At 31.6% G+C, this 25580-nt stretch overlaps 1 protein-coding gene across 2 annotated transcripts in view; it reads left to right on the plus strand.

The window, feature by feature from the left end:
• The window catches only part of LOC145335025 (mannosyl-oligosaccharide 1,2-alpha-mannosidase IA-like), a 33260-nt gene that overhangs the window by 872 nt on the left and 6808 nt on the right, over positions 1-25580 (plus strand). For both annotated transcript variants that reach the window (XM_080180700.1, XM_080180701.1), the window contains exons 2-13: positions 1121-1189; positions 4539-4588; positions 4941-5024; positions 13945-14015; positions 16835-16961; positions 17137-17228; positions 17895-18039; positions 18347-18430; positions 22988-23096; positions 23491-23599; positions 24102-24248; positions 24800-24893. In XM_080180700.1, the coding sequence (XP_080036826.1) occupies positions 1121-1189; positions 4539-4588; positions 4941-5024; positions 13945-14015; positions 16835-16961; positions 17137-17228; positions 17895-18039; positions 18347-18430; positions 22988-23096; positions 23491-23599; positions 24102-24248; positions 24800-24893 (1181 nt within the window). The remainder of the gene's footprint in view (positions 1-1120; positions 1190-4538; positions 4589-4940; positions 5025-13944; positions 14016-16834; positions 16962-17136; positions 17229-17894; positions 18040-18346; positions 18431-22987; positions 23097-23490; positions 23600-24101; positions 24249-24799; positions 24894-25580) is intronic.

A 25580-nucleotide genomic window follows, 5' to 3' on the forward strand; every position in this document is an offset into this window, starting at 1 on the left:
TTCTGTATTAAGAAATATTAGCCATGGCATTTATTCCAGTGCCCTAGCTTTTTAACCTGACATAAAGTAAAAAAAAAATTAAATACCCCCCCCCCCCCCTCTCTTATTATATTTCATAACTGGGTAGGGGGTATTTCTGTGTTCCACTCGGTACTTTGAGGAAAGGCACTCCATTGGACCTATAGGTATTTTTTTGTTCTAATATACCACTGAAATAAAAAAATAAAAGTGCACTTTTATTTTTTTCCTTTTATTTTTGTGTTGGTAAATTGATTAATGTTGACAGTTGACACTATAAGTCAATCTTTACATTTGGACATTTTATATTTAGGCTTTTATATTCAAACGCAAAGTTTTTCTACATTTAAGATCTTTCCGTGTGTATGTCTGTCCATCCGTGTCAGACTATTTTTCCTACCTTTTAAATAGATATAAAATAGCCTAAAACCTTCCCAAGACATATTTCTATAAGGGAATAGCACAAATACATTCCTAGACCTATGTGAAGATTCAATAAAATGCAGAAATTTGAACTCCATTGGTTTAGTGTGTGGGGGATCAAGTCTAGCAGAGTGTGCAAAACAAAACAAGTAAAGCAAAGTATGCCAATATTTTGTCAAGTAAAGCAGAGAATGCAAATATTTTACAAAGTAAAGCATAGTATGCCAATATTTTATGAAGTAAAGCAGAGAATGCCAATATTTCAATATTTTATCAAACAATGCAGCCTGTATGACTAAATGAATAAAAAAGAAGATAAATTTAACATTTTAAGACACAACTTTATACATAAATATTCCAAGTAAAGCAGAGTAAGCCAATATTCCAAGTAAAGCAGAGTGTGCCAATATTCCAAGAAAAGCAGAATATGCCAATATTCCTAGTAAAGCAGAGTATGCCAAACCAGAAAATTGACTTACTCTGCTTCACTTGGTCTGTAGTTGTTACTAACTAGCCATTGGTTATGCTTAATAAAGGTTAGAAAATAGGTAGGTATAGGGCCATTCAGGTATTGGGCACCTGCAAAGGCTTGGAAGGGAGGGTTTGTTTTTTTGAACTGATTAAATGTTTAAATAACCTAAAGGCCATTACTTAATCACGAGTATCAATAAAAAAAAATGCACAGAGTGGCGGAGTTAGAAAATTTTCAAGCTCAAATTGAGTTAGACGAAGAAATAGAAAAAATTAGGTAAGATTTTGTTTTATTATACCTACATAGCATAGCTGCTCTAAAGCACTCTTTATTAAGTTTGTTGATAATACGATACGATACAACATTCAAATATACAACTCACTTTCCCACAAAGTTAAGTTCATAGCAATCACTTATCCCAATATTACATAACCAACAGATCTATACCTAGTATAGATGTATATACAGATAACTACTTCCCTCCCTTTTCCAATGACCTTTTTCGTCTTCTAGCAAATTGTTCCTGCTACTTGGCTGTGTTGATATTCCCGACACCATTGGTGATTTTCAAAGACCCAATTTAGAGTCTGCACAAGGTCATTGGGATGGTTAGATACAGTTATTTAACCTCTTCTTCTCAAGTGTCTTACTCCAATACAAAACCTATAGGTACCAGCTAAAGGTTATGAAATGTACTTTATTGGAAATCAGTGGTACTTGAGGAAAGGGGGGGGGGGTAAGTTCATTCTTTACTTTAATTTTAGTTATTAGGAGATATATTTTACTAATAGCGCTTTATGTTTGGATGGTGCGTACCCTACCCAAAAATAGTTATATATACCTTCTCTGGACCTTTAAGAAGCTTCACTGTAAAGGAGATCCATATTGGTCCAACTTGCGAGATCTGAAGCTACAGACAGGAAGACATCCTTTTACCGCTGTATGAGGATTGGTAACAATCCTAAAATCCATTGCATATCTTTCTCTTATTCAGGGTGACCACTATGTACGTTATGTTCAATATGTTCATATTGAACACCACTTTTAGGTTTTTTGGTACGTTTTTGTTCGTTATTGATTTTTGTGTACAATATGAACATTTCAGCATACGTTATTGTACGTTTTTCTGTAATGTATGATTAGTATTAGTAATCATTAATGTATTTGTATTTCATAAAAACTACAAAAAAAATTTCTTCGCGCTTCGCGCGCCATTTTACCAATTTATCCTGGGATTTATGACGTCATAGTGAAGCTTCCATAAAATAAAAAAAAATTAACTCAATCAAGCATTTTAGTAAATATAAAAAAATTCCTCTAAACCAATTACAAACCTTATCAGGACATATTCGAAGTTAAACTGAGTATGATATTTGTTCATAATTTTTTGTAGATAATTTTTAGTTGATATTTATGTTTTCTTGTACTTATAGGAATGAGATACTTCTTTCTATAGTACAAAGTAGAATGATGTCTGTCTATCTATCCCTCTTTCTCAAGCTTAAGATCTCGGTAACCGCTGAACCAATTGGGTTCTACTCTTCAGGTAATATACCTACTGGTCCTGTTGTGGTTTTAGGCAAAGAATCCCTCCCTCCAAAAAGTTTTTCTTTTTGTAAAATATACCTAACAATTGAGGTGGGGAAACTCCCTTAAAAAAAACTTTATAATACCTCTTTTGGCGATGCCCCTAGAGGCTAGGGGCGAAGATGCTAGAATATTTAATCGTACTTAAATGAATGAATATAAACCTCATTATTAGTTGGTAGTATTTACATAATAAATTGGGGAAATTTATTTAGGGGAGGTAATTAAGGGGGGGTAGTTAACACCCAAAATAGATTTCAGGGGGTCGGATTAATTTCCGGCGCGCTTCGCGCGCCATTTAAAGATTTAATGTAATTTACATAAACTTTCAATTATCTCTTCCCATATTTTTACATGATATAAATTATGTAAATGATAAATTTAAACAACTGTGATTTTTTTTCAGATCAAAATGTAGAATATGATGTTGATATTTTATACTTAAAGGTCTTTTTCCTTAATTTGAATCCAAAAGTTGATATAATATATACTACTTTCTATAAATACTAGAGGAAAGACATCGTTCTACTTTATATTATAGATATACTAGCGGCTTTGCCCCTAGCCTCTAAGGGCTTTGCCTCAATAGGTTTAATAAAGAGGTGTTACTAAAATTTATAAAGAAAAAGTAAAAAAAAAATTGGGGGGGGAGGAAATTATATTTTTTTTAGAGGGGGGGAAGGCGGGGTAGTCAAACTTTCCTTTTTTGGTTTCAGTTTAAAAAAAAAAATATTTTTAGGGAGGTTATTTTTATTTTTTTTGAGGGGGGTTGGGGGTGTCCCACCCCCTAAGAAAATAGCTTAAAACCATCCCAGGACCAGTAGGTATATTCCCTGAAGAGTAGAGCCCAATCGGTTCAGTGGTTACTGAGATCTTAAGCTTCAGACAGACAGACATCGTACCACTTTGTATTATAGATGTATATGTGTTTTATGGTACGTTATTGTACGTTATTCTTTCAAAAAATGTACGTTATTGTGTTCATTGTAATTTTTTTGTAGTACGTTATTTTCAATATTAATATAAAAAAGGCGGTGGTCGCCCTGCTTATTAGTCCTAATTTTAATAGGCGGAAAAATTGCCCTAACACTCCCACTGCATTTATCAAATAAAGTAAAAACTCAACAGCAATGAAAACTGCATAAATAGGAGAATCGTTTTATTACTTAAACATACAATTTCCATTAAAAGTTATTAATGTAAACACTTGTCATTATTTCATTTTGTCTCAATACATGTAATTCTAAATGAATAATGTAAATTAAGTGTTTAATACATTTCCTATTTTTTATTAGGTAGGTAGGTATATATTAAGTTTTGGTTAAGTCTTTTTATTTTTATTTGAATTGTTAAGCTTGAAAGTTGTATCTGCACGTATGAAAGTTTAACTTAATTGAAGATGGAATAATTTATTAGATGCATCATAACGTAGTATATCATGGTTGAGAATTTTCAAGTAGTTTCTCTTAATTTAAAGTTTTGCTCATGAATGTGTCTTTTAATAGGTAGGTAGAGTTGATTTAAATTGAAATTAAGCTTAGTAAATGTAAATAATGTAAATACAAGTATATGATAAAAATACAAGAAGTAAACAAAAAACATTTTTGATGAAATATAAAAATTCATAATAAGCAAATGTAGTAAATGTATAATGAAAAGACCAGAGACTTTTTTAATACCTGTAATTGGCCCTATAAGTGCATATAAGAGAATTATTTTTTCTTGTTATGTTTCAAAGTAGAGCAGAACACCTGCCATAATTAAGCTGGGATTATAAGCATTGTTTATTGTTTATTGTTATTTTACTCTTAAGAACCCAAGTAGGGTCATAATAAGAGGTCTGAATATCTAGGCCAAAGTCTGAATATGACTATCAAGTCTTTTCTTGAATTAAATAGTAAATTATGGTCTAAATATAATACTTTTATCTTTTGTTCAATTAACATATCTTAGAGCCTATTTCTTATTCCTTAACACAAGAACACTTGTCATTAAAACAAAAAATAACCTTCACCTACCTAATCAATTTATATTTCAGGAAAAATCAAGAAACGCAAGTGTTGGCCAAACCAAATATGTATCCAAATAAGGAAATTACTTAAGTTTTCATTAAAACAAGCATAAGCATTAAAATAAGATTTTGTCACTTTCTAAATATTCCACCTTTTTTCACATCTCTCAATTTTCTTATTTTTTATCAGAAGGCTCAGGTCAACAAAACTGGTATTAACTTCAAGATTTTATTTTATTATTCGTAGAAAATTTTAAGTATAATATGATACGATACATGATTTTTTAGTATGGCTCAGAACCAGTTCTAATCCAGCGGAAAAAAATCAATTTTTAAGCCATGCTGGAAAAAAAGGTCATGCAATCAAAGGGCTGGAATATTCAGCAACTGTTTTGATACAAACTCAAGTAATTTTGTAATTGTGGGCGCAGGACAAAGTTGTGAGTACAAGTTCTCAGAAGAGTTTAGATTTAAACAATAATGGGATTGCTATACCAGAACAGAAGTTAGGGGGTAAGTAACATTCTATTAGAACAAAAAGGTTAAAAGTTAGAATTAGGGTTGGGTAAGATATATATTTGGACGGATACCGGATATCCGGCTGATTTCTAATACCGAATATCCAACACAACAATAAGTTAGAATTCAATTTCATGAATATACTGAAAATGTATTTTAGGTGTTTGTTTAAGGTACCTTATTATATTATTCTTTTATAGATTTTCAGAAGTATGATAATTAAAAATTAAAGTTGGCGTCTAATGAGCAATGAAATTCTCTGTTATGAAAGAGTTAAAACTTCCAGGGAGGGAGGGGACATTGGACTGTAAATTATACTGGTTTTATATCCAAGTTATCTTTTATTAGATAACTTTTTCCAAGCGAGTTGTGTCTAAACTAATCAATCAATAATTTGAATTTTGGTACATTCCTTTTGGTACATTATCCTTATTTAAAAGTAACACGATGTAACAGTAACACAACTCTGAAAAAAGTTATATTTATTAACATATGTAATTTTGTAATATACAAAAAACAAGTTATATTTTAAAAATGTGAATTACGTTAATGACTGACAACTTTTAATAGAGCAAAATAATCCTTGTAATTATTAAGCAAAAAAAATGTATAAAAAAAATCAGAACAATTGTGCTAGATTTGACATTAATACAATATATAATTGAGAAAATAGGATAATTCAATTTATAGAAAGAAATTGACACTTTCGATTTCTTCTATATTAAAAAAGATTTTTATATACTAGCGGTAGTGGCCTAGCATCTAGGGGACAAGAACATAGCTTAAAACCATCATAAGCCTTAATTTTAAAAATATAATATAGCCTAAAACTATCCCATTGCCTATTTAAAGCTTCCCTAACCAAATATCTGACAATCAAAAATCCTCACTACTTACTTTACTATTGTTTTACTACCATCGATTACGGCCCCCCAAAGGCCTCGAGGGGCACTTGGAAGTGCATAGGGGGTGATCAATTTATTTAAATTTTCAATTTATGTTTTTCATTTTTCGGGCGATTAAACCATCAAGTAATAATGAAAATACAAAATCTTATTATAATAGTCCACTTCCTTGATTATTGGTTAAACTTAATATTTTCTTCTCGTCAGATAAACAATTACACAAAGGGTTTGGAGGCTTCAATTAAAAAAGTGGAAAAACCAATGCCCTAACTAAATTCTGGGTGTCTTCTCGATGTAAAAAAAAACCTTGAATCATCTTGTAGGAGTTGGATAAAGTAATAATCAAACAAAAACAAACCCTAATAAAAGTTTGTGGTTCAGATAAACTTTACATTGCATTATAGGATTTTTTTGTGTTCAGTCTGTTTATAACCAAGGATGACAACATTCATTTTATGTGTTATTTCAAACATCAACTTGTCGGATGGTTCTATCATGTCAAAATGAGGGTGATTTATCTTGGGAGGGTGGAGGTATAATGTTGAAACCCAACCCTGGACCCATAAGAAGCTCAAAGATGGGTCAGCGGTTAAAGAGATCTTTCGCTGATAGACAGACATCCTGTGACTTTTACACCTATAAGAAAAATAGTTTCTAATTGTCAAAGAATATATAATTTATAATAGATCATAACAGACAGACACATTTTATAATAAATAATTTAGGATGGTTTGATTCTATGTATGAACTTTATTATTGGTTAACTGGCTCCGCTAGAAAGTTCAGGATAATTCATCTTGTTGGGGATAATATAGGTTAGAAAGAGTGCTTTGGGGATTTTTTGTCCGTCAATCTTGTAGAATTTAGAGCTAATGTAAGGGAATTTTTATGCTAAACCAAGCTTGCTATTTGTTTTTGTTTTAAAGACAGCTTTCTTCAATTAACATTCTATGTCTAATTCACTATAGGCCTCTAGGGGCATTAGAGGTGTGTAGGAAAGTCGTCTCCACCCCATTTTTATTTTTTTTTACATCTTGGAGTAGCTCATATTTTTAAAGGAGCGATTTCTCTTGAGAGGGTGATGGTACCCTCCCCCAGGACCTATGAGATGCTACAATGTAAAGGAGAACCATATCGGTTCAACGGTTAGCAAGGTCCTTCGGTACACACGGACAAACAGACGGACACACATACACAGAGACATTCAGTTACAGTTTTATTAGGATAAATATCTTAACCCAAACCATATCTATTTGTTCAATTTTTAAAATACTTGCGGCTACGCTCCTAGAGGCCTCTAGGAGCACTTGAGGTGATGGGGACTTGAATTCGACACCCCCAAAATTTTTATTTTAGTTTCATAAAGTTAAAAAAAAAATCGTGGGCGAATCTGTTTTAGAGGTGATGGGTGGTGGTACCCTTCAATAAAATAGCTATAAACCTTCTCAGGACCTAAAAGAAGCCACACTGTAAAGGAGAACCATATCGGTTCAACGGTTAGTAAGGTCCTTCAGTACACACGGACAAACAGACAGACATACAGTTACGTTTTTGATTTATAAGGATAAAAATAGCTTAACCCAAACCATTTCTATTTGTTCAATTTTAAAGAAATTTGTTAATACACTGTTATAAAATTTAAGTAGATATTTTCTTATTCTTAAAACAATTTTTTAAACAATAAATTAATTTTATATAGAATAAAGGTATAAAAATTGCAGATTTTAGTATATTTTTCCATCAACAATACATTAATATGAAATGTTATAATAAATAAAATAAAATATTCTATTAAATATTTATATACAAATGAAATGTATATATAGTAATTTTTTTCTATTTTTAACTTATTCGGTTTTGTCTGACTTTAATAGGAAATCTATCAAATTAATTCAGACAATTTTAAGTAATTAAACCACAAAAACTGATATTAATTTGATAATAAAAAAATAACTTTAATGAGAAGGGTGGGGGTGGGGGGGTGGTAAAGCAACCATCTCGTAATTAATGCGCAAATGGCACCTAGAATCTGAATTTCGTTATGAAACTTGGCATGAATGAATGATGCTTTGTAGGTCTATTTTCCCTAAATTAAACAAAAATACGTATTTTTGCTTTATTTCATGTTAAATGATACCAATTACCATTATTTCATGCGGCTGGTAGAGGCCAAGACTATGATGGCATAACGAAATTCGGATTCCAAGTGCCATTTGTGCATTGATTACGAGATGATTTAATTACCCCCCTCCCCCCCCTTATTTAGTTATAATTTTGAATAATTGGTGTTTCTTATATTTTTACCGATTTCAAGGAATTAAATAATAAACATTAAAATTAATTTAGGTTTTTTCCATTTAAGTACTCTTTCAGAAGTCTAATGATAATATTATAGTTTTGTTAATTGAAAAATTTAATCCTCCAAAAATATATTTTGATTAAAATTAATAAATAATGACAAGTCTACAATTTATACATTTAATTACATATTTTATTATTAAATGATTGATTAATAAGTACGATTTATACTTAATAAATCTTTTTAAAGCAATGAAGGAAAAGGTTTTTATATTAAACAAGAAATAGTAAAACATGATGAACATTTGAAATAAAAATATATCAAATGAGAAAATAATATTATTGAACCATTGAAAGCTTTATTAAAAAGATTATCCACAAGTTCTGCCATTTGTAAGATATATTCTAAGCTACTGATAGTTTGTGAACAATTCGGTTCAGCGGTTAGTGAGATCTTACTACACACACAGACAAACAAACTTCCTGGTTTTTTTATATAAAAGATACATGATAATATTTTTATATCCATAAAAAGTTTCCATTCTTTTTTTTATTTAAAAAACTTTTCCTTTCTATATTTATAAAAGCGACTCTTAATGATTTAGTTTTGTCTTTAAGTAAAGTTTGTATTAAATGTACATTAAATTGTTTGGTATTTTTTGTACAGGATATAATGATACACACATACAATATAGAAAACCTAAAAGTGACTGAATTTTGACCATAGACTATAGACCATAGATAAAGCACAAATAATAGTCCACAGAAAATAATTTAACAAGGATAACAACATCCATAAAAGCGAAGCACTGAAACGGTAGGACAAACAGACATTAACACTTGTATAGTGTCAGAACTGAATAATCAGATTATAAAAGTATAAGATTCGAAGAAAAATTGTAACTAAATTTTTTGAAAAACTGCTTGATACAGGATAATGTTTATGGACATACTTACATTTTTAGGACTTGATTATAGAGTTGCTTCGCTTATAATATTGTACTTTGTTGTCCCAGGAATCAATATACCAAAAATCAGATCAAAAGTATAATTAGATGACATAAAAATTTGTTGTTAAAAACTAGAAAAATCAACATGTTTAAAATGGACGTACGGACATTCTGGTAATGATTATAGAGTTGCTACACTTTCTAAATCGCACCTAACTACTACAGGAATCACCACGCAAATTTTGAAACCGATATGACAATACTAACATGTCTAAATTAACGAAAAAAGCTATATGTCTCGGACGGACCGACCCTAATTATAGAAAAGCTTCGCTTTTAAAAATATAAGGAGTTTATCATTTTCAGGGAGAAATGGGACCTTGGACTGTAAATTAAATTGTAACCTAATTTTTTAAATTAAATTTTAAATGGTTGGTGTCAACTAGTAGTGTCCAAACTTATCAACTGCTGATTTTCAACTATAGACGGGGTAATTTTGATCATTATTTGGGATTTTAATCGATTTTTGGTGTCATATAGTCTTATCCTACAAAGTTGAGGATTTAACCAGGAAAATAATCAATTAAGCAAAAAGCCACGAGGACAATTATGAAACAAAATAAAACATAGGTATCTGAAACATGGTTTTTTCTTTATAAAAATAGAATTTTCTAATAAATTATTTATAGCATTCGTGACGCTTGTTCAATAATATATCTAAAATAAAGGGAAACATAAATAACCACGGCAATTGAATAAAAATTCTTTGCTTTAAAAGTTTTATGCCAAGTTTTTCTAGGAATGGGAAATGTATTAAATCAATCTATCCCCTAATTCTTATGTCTAAAATCTCCCTTTGGTATCTAGATCATGGTTAGAATAAATATCTGTTTTTATTTAAAGACAATCCTTTAATTTTCCACTGAAAAATTAATAAAATTAAAAGTTCTTATATTCCATATAATTTTATGTACACAACAGTATAATAGAAAATAAATGACCTTCTGCTTTAACTGTTTTTGTTTGTAGTTATTCTCTGGCTAATTTTGTTTGTTAAAAACTCTTACCTTAATTGTTAAACATATTTGTCCTTAAAAAAGTAATGGAATGTCTGTCTGTCTGTCTGTCTGTCTCACTGTCTGTCTGACTGTCTTGACAGATATGATTCTCCTTACAGATCGGGGGGGGGGGGGGGGGGGGCTCAAAAAGCCCCCCTTCTAGTTTTTTCAATCTCATTTTTTTGTAGGTAAGATGGAGAGCTGTAACTTCATGACTTTTTAAGTTTAGTAATTATACGTCGGCAAGAGTTGATTTTATTAGGATATCTGGTCTGTGTCGGTCGTGGTGTCCGGTCAAAGTCGGTTGGGTAGAAAAAAAAATTAGAAAAAATTCTAAATAAATCTTAATTTCTACATTATGACTTTTGTGTATAAGGTAGAAACCTAAAAATTTGTTGGTGAATACTTAGATATCAATGACCATCTGAGAAAAGTGGTGTTATGACCGTTTGACCGCTCCCTGACCGAATCATGAATATCGTGGCTTCTATTATTACAGCTAGAGACCTAAACTTTTTTTTGGTAAAACCTTGAGCAATAATTAACAGATAAAAATATTAATTTGCGCCGCCAACCGCTGTTTTACCGCCGTAACCGCCGAAAATGGCGGTTTCCGTTATTTGCCGTTTTTCGGCGATGATCAGAAAAAGTATTTTTTTTTGTTATGAAAAATAAAAGTTCGTCCTAAAATTTGGTCATCCTAGCTGCAAAATTGGCCGCTCTACAGCTGTTTTAAAATTTAGCGGCTGGCCGCTAAAAAGCGGCTAAGGAGCGGTCTGACTGCTATGACTAGAAAAAGTAATTTTCTCTAAAAATACACATGAACCACCAGAAAAAAATTTTACGTCTTTATCTGTCCCAGGAGCCGAGATAGAGGGGGGGCTCTTTGAGCCCCCCCCCCCCCCCCCCGATCTATTAAGGTGGGAATTGGGGCCCGATCTGTAAGGGTTAATATTATTTATCCTTAAATTTTAATTTCTACCGTCTTGATCTCTACCATAAGACTTTTGGATGTTAATGCTCTTGTTCTATCAAACCAACTTAGTACGTGCAATTAATGAGATTTATTTGAACTATAATTGACTTGTTCATATTTAAGAATGAAACCTTTCTAGTAATATAACTAGGTATTTTTTTCACTAATATTTAAAAGGTAAAGATGAATGATTCTATTTTTTAGATTCTGCGATAAATAATCCTTTTTTCACGTTAACCCTTTACTTCAACTTATAAACATTTCTGAAAAAAAAGTGGAAAACTGGAATAATAATGAGTTACCTATACATATTTTTGTTTTAAAAAAAAACCTTATACCTTTTTTATATCCTCTTGTTATACTTTACTTTTTTATTTATATGCTTTTAAAGTAGGTACATAATATTTCATCATAATATGATTAAAAGTAATTTTATTTTTCTTACTTGTGTCCTTCCTTATATTAGTGTACATAAAATTGCAGTGCGATCTATGACAAAGACAGATAATGACAAAAGCTCCACTAAAATACGTATTACTAGTGGCTCTGCCTTTTCCCCACATCCCTCTCCTTTTAATTTTTTGTTTAAAAGAAGAAAGAATAAAAATTTTGAAGGCTAAGTAGTTTCTTTGGTCACTTCTCTTCCCTTCAAAAAAGCTAAAACCTGCCCCCCCCCCCCCCCCCCAACAACAACAAAAAAACCGGCCCAGCAGTTGCCAAGTTATTTTTGTACAGACAGACCAAGAGACACCCATCCAACTATTTTATTTGATTTCAAGTCAATTAAAATCTGTATATAAATATTCCTGTTTCTGCTTGTAACTAACAAGAAAAAGATCATATGTTATCAATAACTAGATCATCAATGTAAACATTCATTCTTAATCTTACACATTTTTATTGTTTTTAGTTTTCAAAAGATCTTTTAAAATAAGTTTCTTACAGCTTAACAAATCGGTTTTCAAAAATTCTCTTGAATTAGCATTTAGATTGAAAGTAAATTTGGATATATTAGGAAAGGGGAAACCTGTCTTGAGTTTCTAAATTTCTAAATGGTTATGGTTAATGTTATAAATAATAAATATAGGTTTTGATCCTTCTTTTTTAAAAATTGAACAAATATTATTTTGCAATAAAAAAATCTATGAAACTAAATGTGAAAAATCGGTGAAAATGTTGATATTTCTTGATTTTATTTTGGTGTTTTTGATATGCAAAACTTGCCAACGACCTTATGGTAAGAAAAACTAAGAATTTATTGTCACTAATGAACTCTAGTATTTAAACTAGTGTTTGTTGGTTATAAAACCTTTAAACCAACACAAATATTATATGATTAAAAACATGATTATACTTATATATGTGTGTTTATGGTATTTATGTTGGAATTATTAATATTGTACATTCATATGCATTCCTTATTAATGAATAAAAAGGATGCATATTAGAAATAAAAAATAATAGTAGCGAAGCTATTCTATAATTCACTTTGTGTATCTGTTCTTCCGTCTGTCAGTCAGTCCGTAAGGCTATGGGTGAAATGTGATTTTTTCGGCTCCTTTTCAAGATAGAAGGCGGAAATTTTCAGATATTTGATAGGTTCTAAGTCCCTAATTTAGATGGTTAATACGGCAATCGAGAGCTTTTTAAATACCCGACAACAAAAATTTAAGTATATACCCCAAAAAATGCTTCTAAGTGGGCGAAAATTGTCACTTTCTCTGTCTTTCGGTCTGCAATGCTTCAAAAGATCATTATGTATATTTTTTTTTAAAAAGTTCTCGTGATTTACTTTACCAAGTTTAATGTTTATTTTTTATGACACTGCTCTATAGTTATTTTTTTCCGGATGTCCATCAATAATTTTTGAGCTTCGCTAATTATAGTTGTCATCCTTGTTATAATTTGCACAGATCTACTCTTCAATTTTTTCTTTCTAACCATTTGTCACTAATTATTGAACAGCTTATGTATGACAAAATATTTAACTTTTAAATATATATTAGGTACCTAAAACAAAAACTTCTTTAAAAGTAGGTAAAAATCGGTTGGTCATTACTCTGGATGAGAATTACACTGGTACCCAAAGTTTTAAAACCACCTTATCTTATTCGTTAGCCTAAAAAATTTGGGATCTACTGCAGTTCACGGTAAAATATTGCTGGTAACGAATATTGCCAAAAATCTATGAATTTTAAAGGCTGCTAGCTGGCAAACGGCTTAACGTACAGATCATGCCCGCACACTGTTTTAAGCGGCATAAGAAGGCCTACAAATAATCTGGAATAGCCATAAATCAATAATGCATAATTTTCTCGCAGTGTAGAGAAATGCGCGAAAAAGGCCTATTTTACGCGTTTTTTCCTTAGTGAAGCTTTCCCTGTACATCATTGGATCTTGCCTATTCCAGATTATTTGTAGGGCTTCTTATACCGTTTAAAATGGTGTGTGGGTATGATCTGTACGTTCAGCCGTTTGGCAGCTAGTAGCCTTTAAAATTCATAGATTTTTGGCAATATTCGTTACCAGCAATATTTTACCGCGAACTGCAGTAGATCCAAATTTTGGTACTTAAATTCTGATTGTTTCACAACTTTTAAACTTTAGTGTCTAAAAGTTTTAACTAAAAATTCTAATTTTGAGAAGGGGTAATTTTGATTATCATATAATTATTGTTCATTGTCTTATCCCTTTAGAACCCTGGATTTTATCTGTTAATTGTTTTAGAAGCACCAGTGATACAGGGTGGCCAAGACAAAGATGCTGTGGCCGCTGAAAGGAGAGATTTTGTTAAAGGGGTAAGTTATTAATGGCAAACATTTGCCAATCATAGAGGCGCCATATATGTTTTATTTGCGGTTTCTCTTAAAGTTCATAGTCGAGCACAGATCCAAAAACCCACCTTGCCTTATTTTAAAATAAGTTGATTATATAGAATGGGGGGGGGGGGGTCCAAGATACAGGGTGGCCACAATGTACGGATGTACGGAAATGTACGGAAATGTACGGATTTTTAAAAAAGTGCTAAAAAAATGTACGGATTGTACGGATTTTTCATTTTGGTGTACGGAATTTCCGAGCATGGTGTTATAATTAGTGTATTATCTTTAAAAATTAAGTAAAATGTATCATTTTTTGGGATCATGGAAAGAAAACGAAGTTTCCGGTTTCGTCGTTTTTTCACAGTAGCCTTTCTCCTATTTCTAGCCCCTTTGGGGGGCTCTAGCCCTGCGGGGCATATTTTCTAACCCTGCGGGGCAATCATTGACATTTAATTAACCTAACCTAAAATAACCCTTCAAAAGCTGCTGTGAAAAAATACGATGAAACCGGCAACTTCGTTTTCTTTCCATGATCCATTTTTTGTTCTGTATCATTATAATATTTGTAAGTTACATTTAGATTTCACGGGAACCAGTTTGGACAAGAATGGTGTACCAGAAGTTGAATTATTCAAACTATTCAAGATTTGTCTTCAAAGTTTCTATTCAAGGGGGGGGGGGGAAGTTCTGACACTTTTGCGTAAACAGTGATTATAGGCTTTGTCTTTGGAGTGAGAGGATAGGTTATTTGACAAAAAAGTTTCCTTTTGGGATGTAGTTTTCCTATTTTTAAAAAAAATTTGGATTCGGCCTCCAGGTTCCGGTACTCCAGGCCTCCAGGTGGATTCTGGACAAGTAAAAAAAAAATTTCAAGTAAGAACAAAACTTATTTAACAAAAGTAGCTTCTTTATAGATGGTATTAACTAATTTGAAGAAAATTTTGAAATCGGGCTCCAGGTTCAGGTACTGCAGGCCTCCAGGTGGATCCTGGACAGGTAAAAATTGATTTTTTTTACTTTAAAGGTTAGAACAAAACTTATTTAACAAAAGTGGCTTCTTTATGGATGGTAGGAACTAATTTGAAGAAAATTTTAAAATCGGGCTTCCAGGTCAAGGTACTGCAGGCCTCCAGATGGATCCTGGACAGGTAAAAACTGAAATTTTTTCTATTAAAGTTAGAATAAAACTTATTTAACAAAAGTTGATACTTTATGGATGGTATTAACTAATTTAAAGAAAATTTTGAAATTGGGCTCCAGGTTCAGGTACTGCAGGCATCTAGGTAGATCCTGGACGGGTAAAAATTGAAAATTTTTACTTTAAAAGTTAGAACAAAACTTATTAAACAAAAGTAGCTTCTTTATAGATGGTATTATCTAATTTAAAGAAAATTTTGAAATCGGGCTCCAGGATCAGGTTCTGCAGGCCTCCAGGTAAATCCAGGACAGGTAAAAATTGAATTTTTTACTTTAAAAGTTAGAACAAAACTTATTTAACAAAAGTGGTTTCTTTATAGATGGTATTAACTAATTTGAAGAAAATTTTAAAATCGGGCCCCAGGTAAGGTACTGGTAGGATCAAGGTGGATCCTGAACAGGTAAAAACGGAAATTATTTACTATTTAAGTTAGGAAAAAATTTATTTAACAAAAGTTGTTACTTTTTAGCTAGTATTACCTAATTTGAAGAAAAAGACGAAATCAAGTTTTGTTCTAACTTTATTAGGAAAAATTTTCAGTTTTTATCTGTCCAGGATCCACCTGGAGGCCTGCAGTACCTGAACCTGAAGCCCGATTTTAAAATTTTTGTCAAATTAGTTCCTACCATCCATAAAGTATCAACTTTTGTTAAATAAGTTTTGTTCTAACTTTAAAACTAAAAAAATTCAATTTTTACCTGTCCAGGATCTACCTGGAGGCCTGTAGTACCTAAACCGGGAGCCCAATTTCAAAATTTGCTTTAAATTAGTTAATACCATCCATAAAGTATCAACTTTTGTTAAATAAGTTTTGTTCTAACTTTTAAAGTAAAAAAATTCAATTTTTACCTGTCCAGGATCCACCTGGAGGCCTGCAGTACCTGAACCTGGAGCCCAATTTCAAAATTTTCTTTAAATTAGTTAATACCATCTATGAAGTATCAACTTTTGGTTAATAAGTTTTGTTCTAACTCTAATAGAAAAAATTTTCAGTTTTTACCTGTCTGGGATCCACCTGGAGACCTGCAGTACCTGGACCTGGAGCCCTATTTCAAAATTTTCTTTAAATTTGTTCCTACCATCCATAAAGAAACAACTTTTGTTAAATAAGTTTTGTTCTGGAGGCCTGCAGTACCTGAACCTGGAGCCCGATTTCAAAATTTTCTTCAAATTAGTTAATACTATCTATAAAGATCTACCTGGATGCCTGCAGTACCTGAACCTGGAGCCCAATTTCAAAATTTTCTTTAGATTAGTTAATACCATCCATAAAGTATCAACTTTTGTTAAATAAGTTTTGTTCTAACTTTAATAGAAAAATTGATCTTGATCAGTACCTAGTATGAAACCAATTTTACTAAATAATATATTTACTACATAGTAGAAAAATGTACGGAAATGTACGGAAAAATGTACGGATTTTTTTTTTAGCATGCACGGAAATGTACGGATTTTTTTTAAAAACCTTGTGGCCACCCTGAAGATAACCTAACCCAACCTAAAATAATAAACAAACGAAAAAACTACCCTTATCCTAATTTTCAATTATGTTTTCAAAAAGGGGGAGAAAAGTGCCGAAATAATTCTTTTTTTTTAGATGATGTTACATGCTTGGGACAGTTATGTCAAGTACGCCTGGGGCAAGAATGAGCTACGACCCGTTTCCATGCGAGGACATTCTGCCTCCATATTTGGAAGTGCCTCAATGGGCGCAACTATTGTTGGTATGTGGTATTTGTTTGTTTTTAATTATAAAGAATTATGTTTTTATTAGTTAATAGGTACCTAATATTTTTTAAACCAACTAATTTTATAAATTTCTGAATGTTTTTTACCTATCCTTCTATTGGTTAGAAGATTTTTTGTTTTGAATTTTGAATCTCAAACTGTGTTTTCTAGATGCTATGGACACATTGTACATAATGGGACTGGACAATGAGTTTGAACGAGGTCGTGAGTGGATCAACAGCCAATTGGATATGAATAAAATGGTAAGAAATGCAGAATTTTATTCATCAGAAGTGTGTGTGTAGGGGGGGGGGGGGGGTGAGGTTAATGAATGAAAAGAAGTTGTAAGTATTGGCGTAAAATCTTTTTCTCGTATTCATTCGAATTCGGTGGATAGGAACCGGTTCTCATCCATACGAAAAAACTATGTCTAGCATCGTATTATATCCAGTTTTCTACGAATATAGAAATGTACAATCACAAGATTAAAACTAGTTTTTTTAGCCGGTGCCTTCGGCACCACGGGGCTAAAAAAACTAGTTTTAATCTTATAATTGTACATTCTATATCCGCGGAAAGCCGTTTATAATACGATACGAGAAATAACTATTAAAGATTATCTTTTCTTGAGTTTAAGAATCTATTTTTGGTACCTAGCCTCTAAACATATAAGAAAATCCGTGTATGGATAGCGGCTACGCCCCTTGAGTCTTATAGGGTGGGGGGGAGGCAAACCTCCCCCACTTTCAATTATAGTGTTAAATAATTAAAATAGTTATAAACCTTCCCGAGACCTATAAGAAGCTAAACTGTAAAGGAGTACCATATCGGTTCAGACAGACATAGATCCGTTTCTTTTAGTTCAGGATAATTGCCTTTCCTTCTCTGAAAATGTTGAAAATATTGAAAATGCACTCTAATATTTGTAGACTGGTGATGTGAGTGTTTTTGAGACAAACATTCGTTATGTTGGAGGTCTGTTGACCCTCTACTCTTTCACCGGTGACCCGATGTTCAAGGAGAAATCTGTTCATATTGTGGATAAGCTTCTTCCAGCTTTTAATACGCCCACAGGTTTGTTTAGAATCTAATAGGTTTTAATAGTATGTTTTTATGTCTGACTGTGTCACCTAAAAAATCATTACCTAATGATTTACAGTCTACTGTATTTTTTTAACCATAGGTATTGTTCCCATATTTACTACTAGCGGCTACGCCCCCTGCCTCTAGAAGCACTTGAAGCAGGAGGGGGGGGGGGGGTAATTTTGAAAAATGAAAGTAAAAAAATCATGATGGAGAAACTTTGAAAAAAATTTTATAAAACCTATCATTACCGCCATTTATATTGAAATTAAACTTTTAACAAATTTTGCAAATTCAGGAATTCCTTATGCCTTGGTGAACATGCAGACTGGAAGCTCCAAGAACTTTGGTTGGGCCAGCGGTGGCTCAAGTATTCTTTCAGGTATAGTCAAGTTTTACTTCAGGGTTATGTTGATTGGATTTCCATTGTGAACACTCATTATTGTAAATTGAATGTAAAATGAATTTACCTCATTTAAATTGCTTAATATTAAAAGGGAAAGGTGAAATTGTCACTTTTTACAACTTTACAACTTTGCATTATAAGTAAAAGTTCCAATTAGAAGTTGGAATTGATTAAAACATGTTCAACCATAAATAAACAAACAGTTACAGATAAAAGATATTTATTACACTTAGAAAATTCTAATTGACAGGAAAATAAACTTATTGAGATGTTTAGTTATTACATGAAATAATTAAAGTAACTCGTTCAAATATATAATATCCGCTTAACAACTAAAAGTAATACAACTCATACATTGATAATGTTTGACAAGATAAAGAGACCAGTAGGTTGCGGGTACATTCCGTAAAGGTGTGAGTTTTAAGGCTTAAAAACAGTAGTAGAACGATAATATTCTCTAAATATGTGTATTCTTTATTGAATTAAGTTAATGATACCTGAAAATTGTTTTTAGAAACCTGAAATTTTCACTGAACGCTTTGCTAATTTCAAGCTGCCAAAAATTAATTTTTTACAAATAATACAAAGAATTACCATGGACAATCAAATAATGTTTTTAGAAATTAATATCTTTGATATAATTAGCAATATTTGTAATTTTTGAAACTCTTTTTAATAATTTTTTTTTATAATTGTCAATTTTGTTCTTATTGTCAGTTTGACATTAGCAAAGCATTAAATGAATCTTCTAGTTTAAAAAATAAAAAATTGTCTTAAGTTGTTCTTTTCAATTAGGAATATAGTGAATATTATCGTTCTATTACTGTTTTTCAGCCTTAAAACTCGCACCTTTATGGAATTAACTCGCAACCTACTGAGATAGAAATTAGAAATTGAATAATAGCCAATTTACACTACATGTCATACAGCACTGTAGTAAGATATGTTAAGCTTATTGAGAGGGGAATTTTGAAAATCATTTGGTAATCTTTGGGTGGGAGTACTTTTCCCCTTCCCATGTCATTTAAAAAAAAAAGTTTGTTAAATTAGGAACATTGAAAGTATTTTTACACCATAGTTGCCAATTTAAAACCAATATTGGTATTACAATTAGTGAAATTGCATGAGAACAATCAAGTATGTGATAGTAGTTGCAAACATTGTGGTGAGCGTTCCTCTTTCCAGGCTGAAGAACTTGTTGCATGTGAAAGGACAACATTTCTCCAACTCATCCGCTGCTATTTGCATCTGGTTCATCTCTCTTATGCTGCCTAAAAAAGTTACAGATTCTGTAATACAAAAAATATAATTATGTGGGTTTAGATGAAGCTTATTGGAAATTATTGGTTCTGCTTTCAATGAAGTATCCCTTCAGGATATGCTAATGTTTTTAGTGATATTCTTTGAGTGTGGGACACCCAACTCATGGAAAAATTGATGAGCCTTTAATAAAAGGTTATATTCAGCTATTATTAAAAACAACATATGCACTATTTGTTTCAAATGAGTAATAATTGTGGCTAGTTGTAATAGATTCCTCTCACTAAAGTCAGAATTAACCTTCACAGTTTTCTACTTATCTTCTATTGTTCTTTTAGATATACTAACCCTGGCCTTAAGGGAGCCGAATTAGGGCATAAACATTGATCATAAAATAACATCAACTATAGCCAACTGTTTTAACTCATAAAGTTTTTTGTTCAACTTCATTTCATTGGAATCAGTCACAATCAATGTTTCAATAAAGTTGAAATACTTATGAGTGAGTTACATACTTTTATCTATCGCAACTTTGATGTAAGTATTACTAAACTTATTGCTAAATTGAACTCAATATTTAAGATAAAAGTTTAGTTACCTGCATTTACAGATTCTTTTCTAATATCTGCAGCAAGAGAACGAATGAGGTCATAGCAATGCTCCAATTTGTTGATAAAAACTATATCAAAGATTACCAGTGCCAAGATAAAGCTTGTCATAAATATATTTTTCAAGTCTGTTATAAGAAGGAAAATAACAGTGACTGCATTTATTTGAGATGATGAAATTAGAAACCAGCCCATTGATATGATACCTGATTTACATCACAGATGACTATCTGACAAAACTTAGTTTTGATTGAATAATCTAACAATGATGGTAACATTAATTAGCTTTAAAACTCATAGATTATAAAGAAATTACTAATATAACAATGCAATTACCAGATAGTCAAGGATTGTTTTTACTAGCTGTTCATTAGTTGGCAAATTCAAGGCAAAATTCACCAATATTTTCTTGATAAAAGCTGATAAAATGGACTTAGCAATTGCTTTCAGTGCTTAACAGATCACTGGAATAAGACACAGACATATGGATAAATAAGCGAGAGAGTATCTTTGCTACTAATAGTAGGTGCATTTGTCCACAGAGGACTTGGAATTTAAGGTGAAACTGAACCATCAAGGAGTTTAAATTGTGTACTGATTTGTATGTGAAATTAGAAAGTCATCCCTAATTCCAATGAGTTTATCTCTCCAATAAGCATTGAAATATTCTCTATATTATTTAAAGTGGATATATTTTGAACTTTCAGCAGTTGCTCTAGTAACACAGAAAGCAATATAGGAAATCCAATAATTGCTGTCAATATTATAAACGCCAAGATTGAGGATCCAATTACAAGAAACATTTCCTCAGACATGAGTCTTTCTATGGCAAGAAATTGACACTTCAGTAGTGTGTGTGAAATCATGCATAAACATGCCATAGTAGCAGTTTCAGCTACCAAAAACATGCTAATTTTTCCATTTGCAGTTGGTTTCAGAGCAGGTCCAACCATCTTTGCTGACCAAATGATATAAGGATAGCCTACAAAGAATATGACGCCCGTGGCACCAAAAAATAATCTGTTAATCTCATAAACAGTAAAAATCATATTTTCTAGTCTGGGATAGATCTTGAGAATGAACAAGACTGATAAACCAAAATCTGCAACAGCAAATGGCAAAAATCTCCAATTAACCCTAACTTCCCCATCAACATCAAATTTGATAGGAAGAAATCCTGTTGCTATTAAAAAGTTGAACAGTGTTTGGACTTTCATAGTACAATCTTTCTCTTCGAATACCTCAGTTTTACTGGCATTTAGATATGAAATTATTGCATATTAGAAAATAAGCGTAATTTTCATAAATTCTTTCATAGTTTTATACCCTTTCCTGCAGAAGAAGAAAATTCGCGTAAAAATAATATAATAAATCTAACATCATTTGCTAACAAGGATTCACTAGCTATGATTTTTCAGGAGCCATTGACTGGTATGAGAAACTTTTGTTAAGCCATGAGGACCAGCTCAAGCTCCACTTTTAAACACGTTATGACTAGATATATTATTTAACCCTCTTACACAACCAAAGATATTGAGTCAAATCCAAAACTCATACTCCTAACTTGACTAAATATGGCATACGCTTTAGAAAAATGAGGTATGAATTAGTCCACCTAATGGTTTTTAAACTAACATAATTCTCAAAATTATATGCTATTAAATTGACAAAATTACATGCTATTAAATGATTATTCTTTGTAAAAACATAATATTTACTTTAAATTATATTTCAAGGATATAAAATTGATGTTGTCACATGTTTGAACATTTTGTGGAAATTAAGCAAAATTGGCTATCATTTACTTCATTATTACTATCTGTAATTGCATGTAAAATTACAGTTATTTCTTTAAAGTGTTCATATAATTAAGAAATGGTGGCCAAATAAAATGAATATAACTATCTGTTGCACTGATTTTTTTTTCATGTTAAAATCTGATCAAAAAACCTTATTAAAGGAACCCTGCAAGAAATACACTGCTTTAACTGCTGAAAGACTGCCACGAGTAGACCCAATACCCAAAATTTGAAGCGTCCAGCTTTAATAACAAAAAAAGATGCAGGCATTTCAATATGTTCTTTTTATTACAATGAAAATTTTGAAAGATATTTATTGCTTAAGATAGAAATTTCAATATTAAATTACGTCGTCTAGAAGCAAAATTAAAAGCTTATTTTTGTCAGAAACTTAGGCTGCCAGTAACTGATAACATTTTTACAATAAAAACACCCTTTTTTATTGTAAAATGTTATCAGTTACTGGCATTCTAAGTTTCTGCCAAAAATAAGCTTATAATTTTCATTCTAGGCGACGTATTTTAATGCTGAAATTTTTATTATTAGCAATGAAAAACTTTCAAAATTTTCATTGTACTAAAAATATTATTTTGAAATCTCTGTAACTTTTTTGTTATTGAAGCTGGAGGCTTCAAATTTTGGGTATTGGGTTTACTCATGGCAGTCTTCCAGTAGTTAAATCGGTATATTTCTTGCAGGAGACTTTCCTAATTTTTTTGTAAAAAATTTAAATTTTGGAGTAGGATGGGTAGTCTAATGAGGTCTTTACGAGTAGTCATAGGGCTTTTTCTATATTTATTTAGGTAACACTAGCTTTACATTAAACCCTAATTTAACAAAATCATAATTAACTGTAATTTTTTTAGAATTTGGAACCCTTCACATGGAATTTACCTATTTATCCGACATCACTGGCAATCCAATTTATAAACAGAAAGTGGACAAAATTAGAGACTTCATATCCAAACTAGAAAGGTAAGATATCTTATTTATTGGTATCAGACTAACGGCCCTGACATGAATATTTAGCGCCTTCACTTTGGGTTAGTGAGTTGAAGGGTTCGCATCTCGGTTCAAAAACTGCTTCATAAGAAGAGGCGTTTGAAATAGTTTCTAATGCACTACTGCTATATCGGATGATATTTGGAGTAAGAGAAAAAATCAGGTGCTACTCGATTAACACCCAGAGTTATGAGCCAGACTAAGGTCGTGCAATCAATACAAAGGAATGGTTGTCTGTTGTAAGTTGACTTCATTCACTTATTTGCAAGATTTGGTTGAGAGATATATCAAAATTATATCTGATTGTTTTAAAACTTTTGAATTTGTCAAAGAATATATGTAAACTAACCATTTTTTATGTATCTAGACCAGCCAGACTGTACCCCAACTACCTACACCCCAAGACTGGTAAATGGGGCCAGCAGCACACCTCAGTGGGAGCCCTGGGTGACTCATTCTATGAATACTTGCTCAAGGTTAACTTTAATTTTACCAGGGATATTTTGGGATAAGACAATAAACGATAATATTGATGTACATCCCAAATTTTCCAATATACAGATTAATATTAATAGTATTGATGCAAAGGTTGGACACTACTAGTTCTGAGCCAACGAATAAGATAATTTGGTTATTAAACTTTGATTGCCAGTGTAATTTAGAGTACAATTTCCACTCCCTCCCTACCTGTAGTTTTAACCATATATTCGGTGGCGTATACAGCATTTTAAATGAAGCTTGTCCTTCGGCTCATAGATAGACATAGTTCTTGTAATTTTACCTCACGCCTGTTGAAATAAGGCGTACCTATTGTTTATTTTATTTCCACCAAATCAATGTTTTCCTATTATTTGTTTGTATATGTTTATTGTTTAATGTTTATAGTCTTTAAGGCTATTAATTCGGAGGACTGTGTGTTAGTTTGTACACTTATGTAATTAATATTTTATACCTATAATAGTCCTTAAACATTTCTAGGAATGGTTGAGATCTGGGAAGAGTGATAATCAAGCCAAAGAACTGTTTGACGAAGCTGCTAAAGACATTGAGGACAAACTTGTTAAAGTTTCCCCCCATGGACTTACTTATATTGCCGAGATGAAGTATAATAGATTGGAACATAAGGTATGATCTTATTGGTTTACAGGGGTGTATATTCTGCACAAGATTTATTTTTTTCCCCTGCTACAAATTTTTTTTATTTTTTCTCCCCCCTAGTTTTTTCTCACCAAGTAATGGAAAAATATCTATGAACTCTATATTTTATTTATTTTATCCCTCCTACCACACATTTTTTTAGTTTTTTTTTACCAAGGAGGGGGGGTAAAAGGAAAAAATGTTTTCAGTTTTCTTAATTTTTACATTTTTTTCCCCTCCAACCACTTATTTTTTATTCCCCCCCCCCCCTGAGCAGGGGATCCCATGTAGAATATACACCCCTGTTGGTTTATCTAACACTTATTTTTCTGTGGAGGGTGTTGGTAGCCTCCCCCAAAATAGTTTAAAACCTTCTCAGAACCTATTAGAGGGTACGTTACACTGTAAAGGAGAATCATATTGGTTTTGCGGTTAGCGAGATTCTATGGTACAAATAACTTTTAAGAACCACTTAGATATCAGGAGACATAAAAATTCTGATTTTGATACATTTTGCTAATAAAATCAAACATGTTTAGATGGACCATCTTGCCTGTTTTGCTGGCGGTATGTATGGTTTGGCTGCTCATGAAGAAAAGGACGGCAACAGTGACAGATGGATGAAAATTGCTGAGGAAATTTTACTTTTCTTTTTTTTTAGATAAATTAATATTTTCACAAATTTTTGTGGAAAATCCACCTGACTCGTAAATTTGGGGGTTCCAAGGACCAAAATATATTTGGGATACTTTTTAAAGACATTTGTACATTGCTCAATATAAGAGTAAGACAATATAGATCAAATCAAATCAAATCAAAATATTTATTTCAGTCAACATATTAAAACACAATTATATGATACGAATATTTACATAGGTATATTGTTTATATAGTTTTATTTTATTTATTTTAATACACAAGAAATATCAAATATGTTGCCTAGTGGCAGGACCTAACGCAAAACACAATGTGTAAATTTTTTAGTATAAAGTGGATTATTAAACAATAACACTGTGATCATGCGGTAAAAAGAGATCAAGCCCTATTAAGAATATAATACAATAAAATAAAAATGAGATGAAAGTTAGATATCATAAGGAAAAAAAATTTGTATTTCTTTTAAAAAAATAAAAAAGTAAATGGAGCATGTAGTTCAAAAAAAAGAAAGAAAGAAAGAAAAAGAAAGGAAATGTACGGCGTTGTAGTATGTTTAAAACCTGGCAATTTTTGCATTCTATTATTTTTTGATCACAGAATAATAAAATTATAGAATAATGGCAGCATTCCAACCAACAATAGTTTAAATTGCATTTAAATGGC

Source organism: Acartia tonsa, chromosome 13 (assembly GCF_053477335.1).
Source record: "Acartia tonsa isolate MP-2025a chromosome 13, ASM5347733v1, whole genome shotgun sequence".
NCBI classification, from domain to species: domain Eukaryota; kingdom Metazoa; phylum Arthropoda; class Copepoda; order Calanoida; family Acartiidae; genus Acartia; species Acartia tonsa.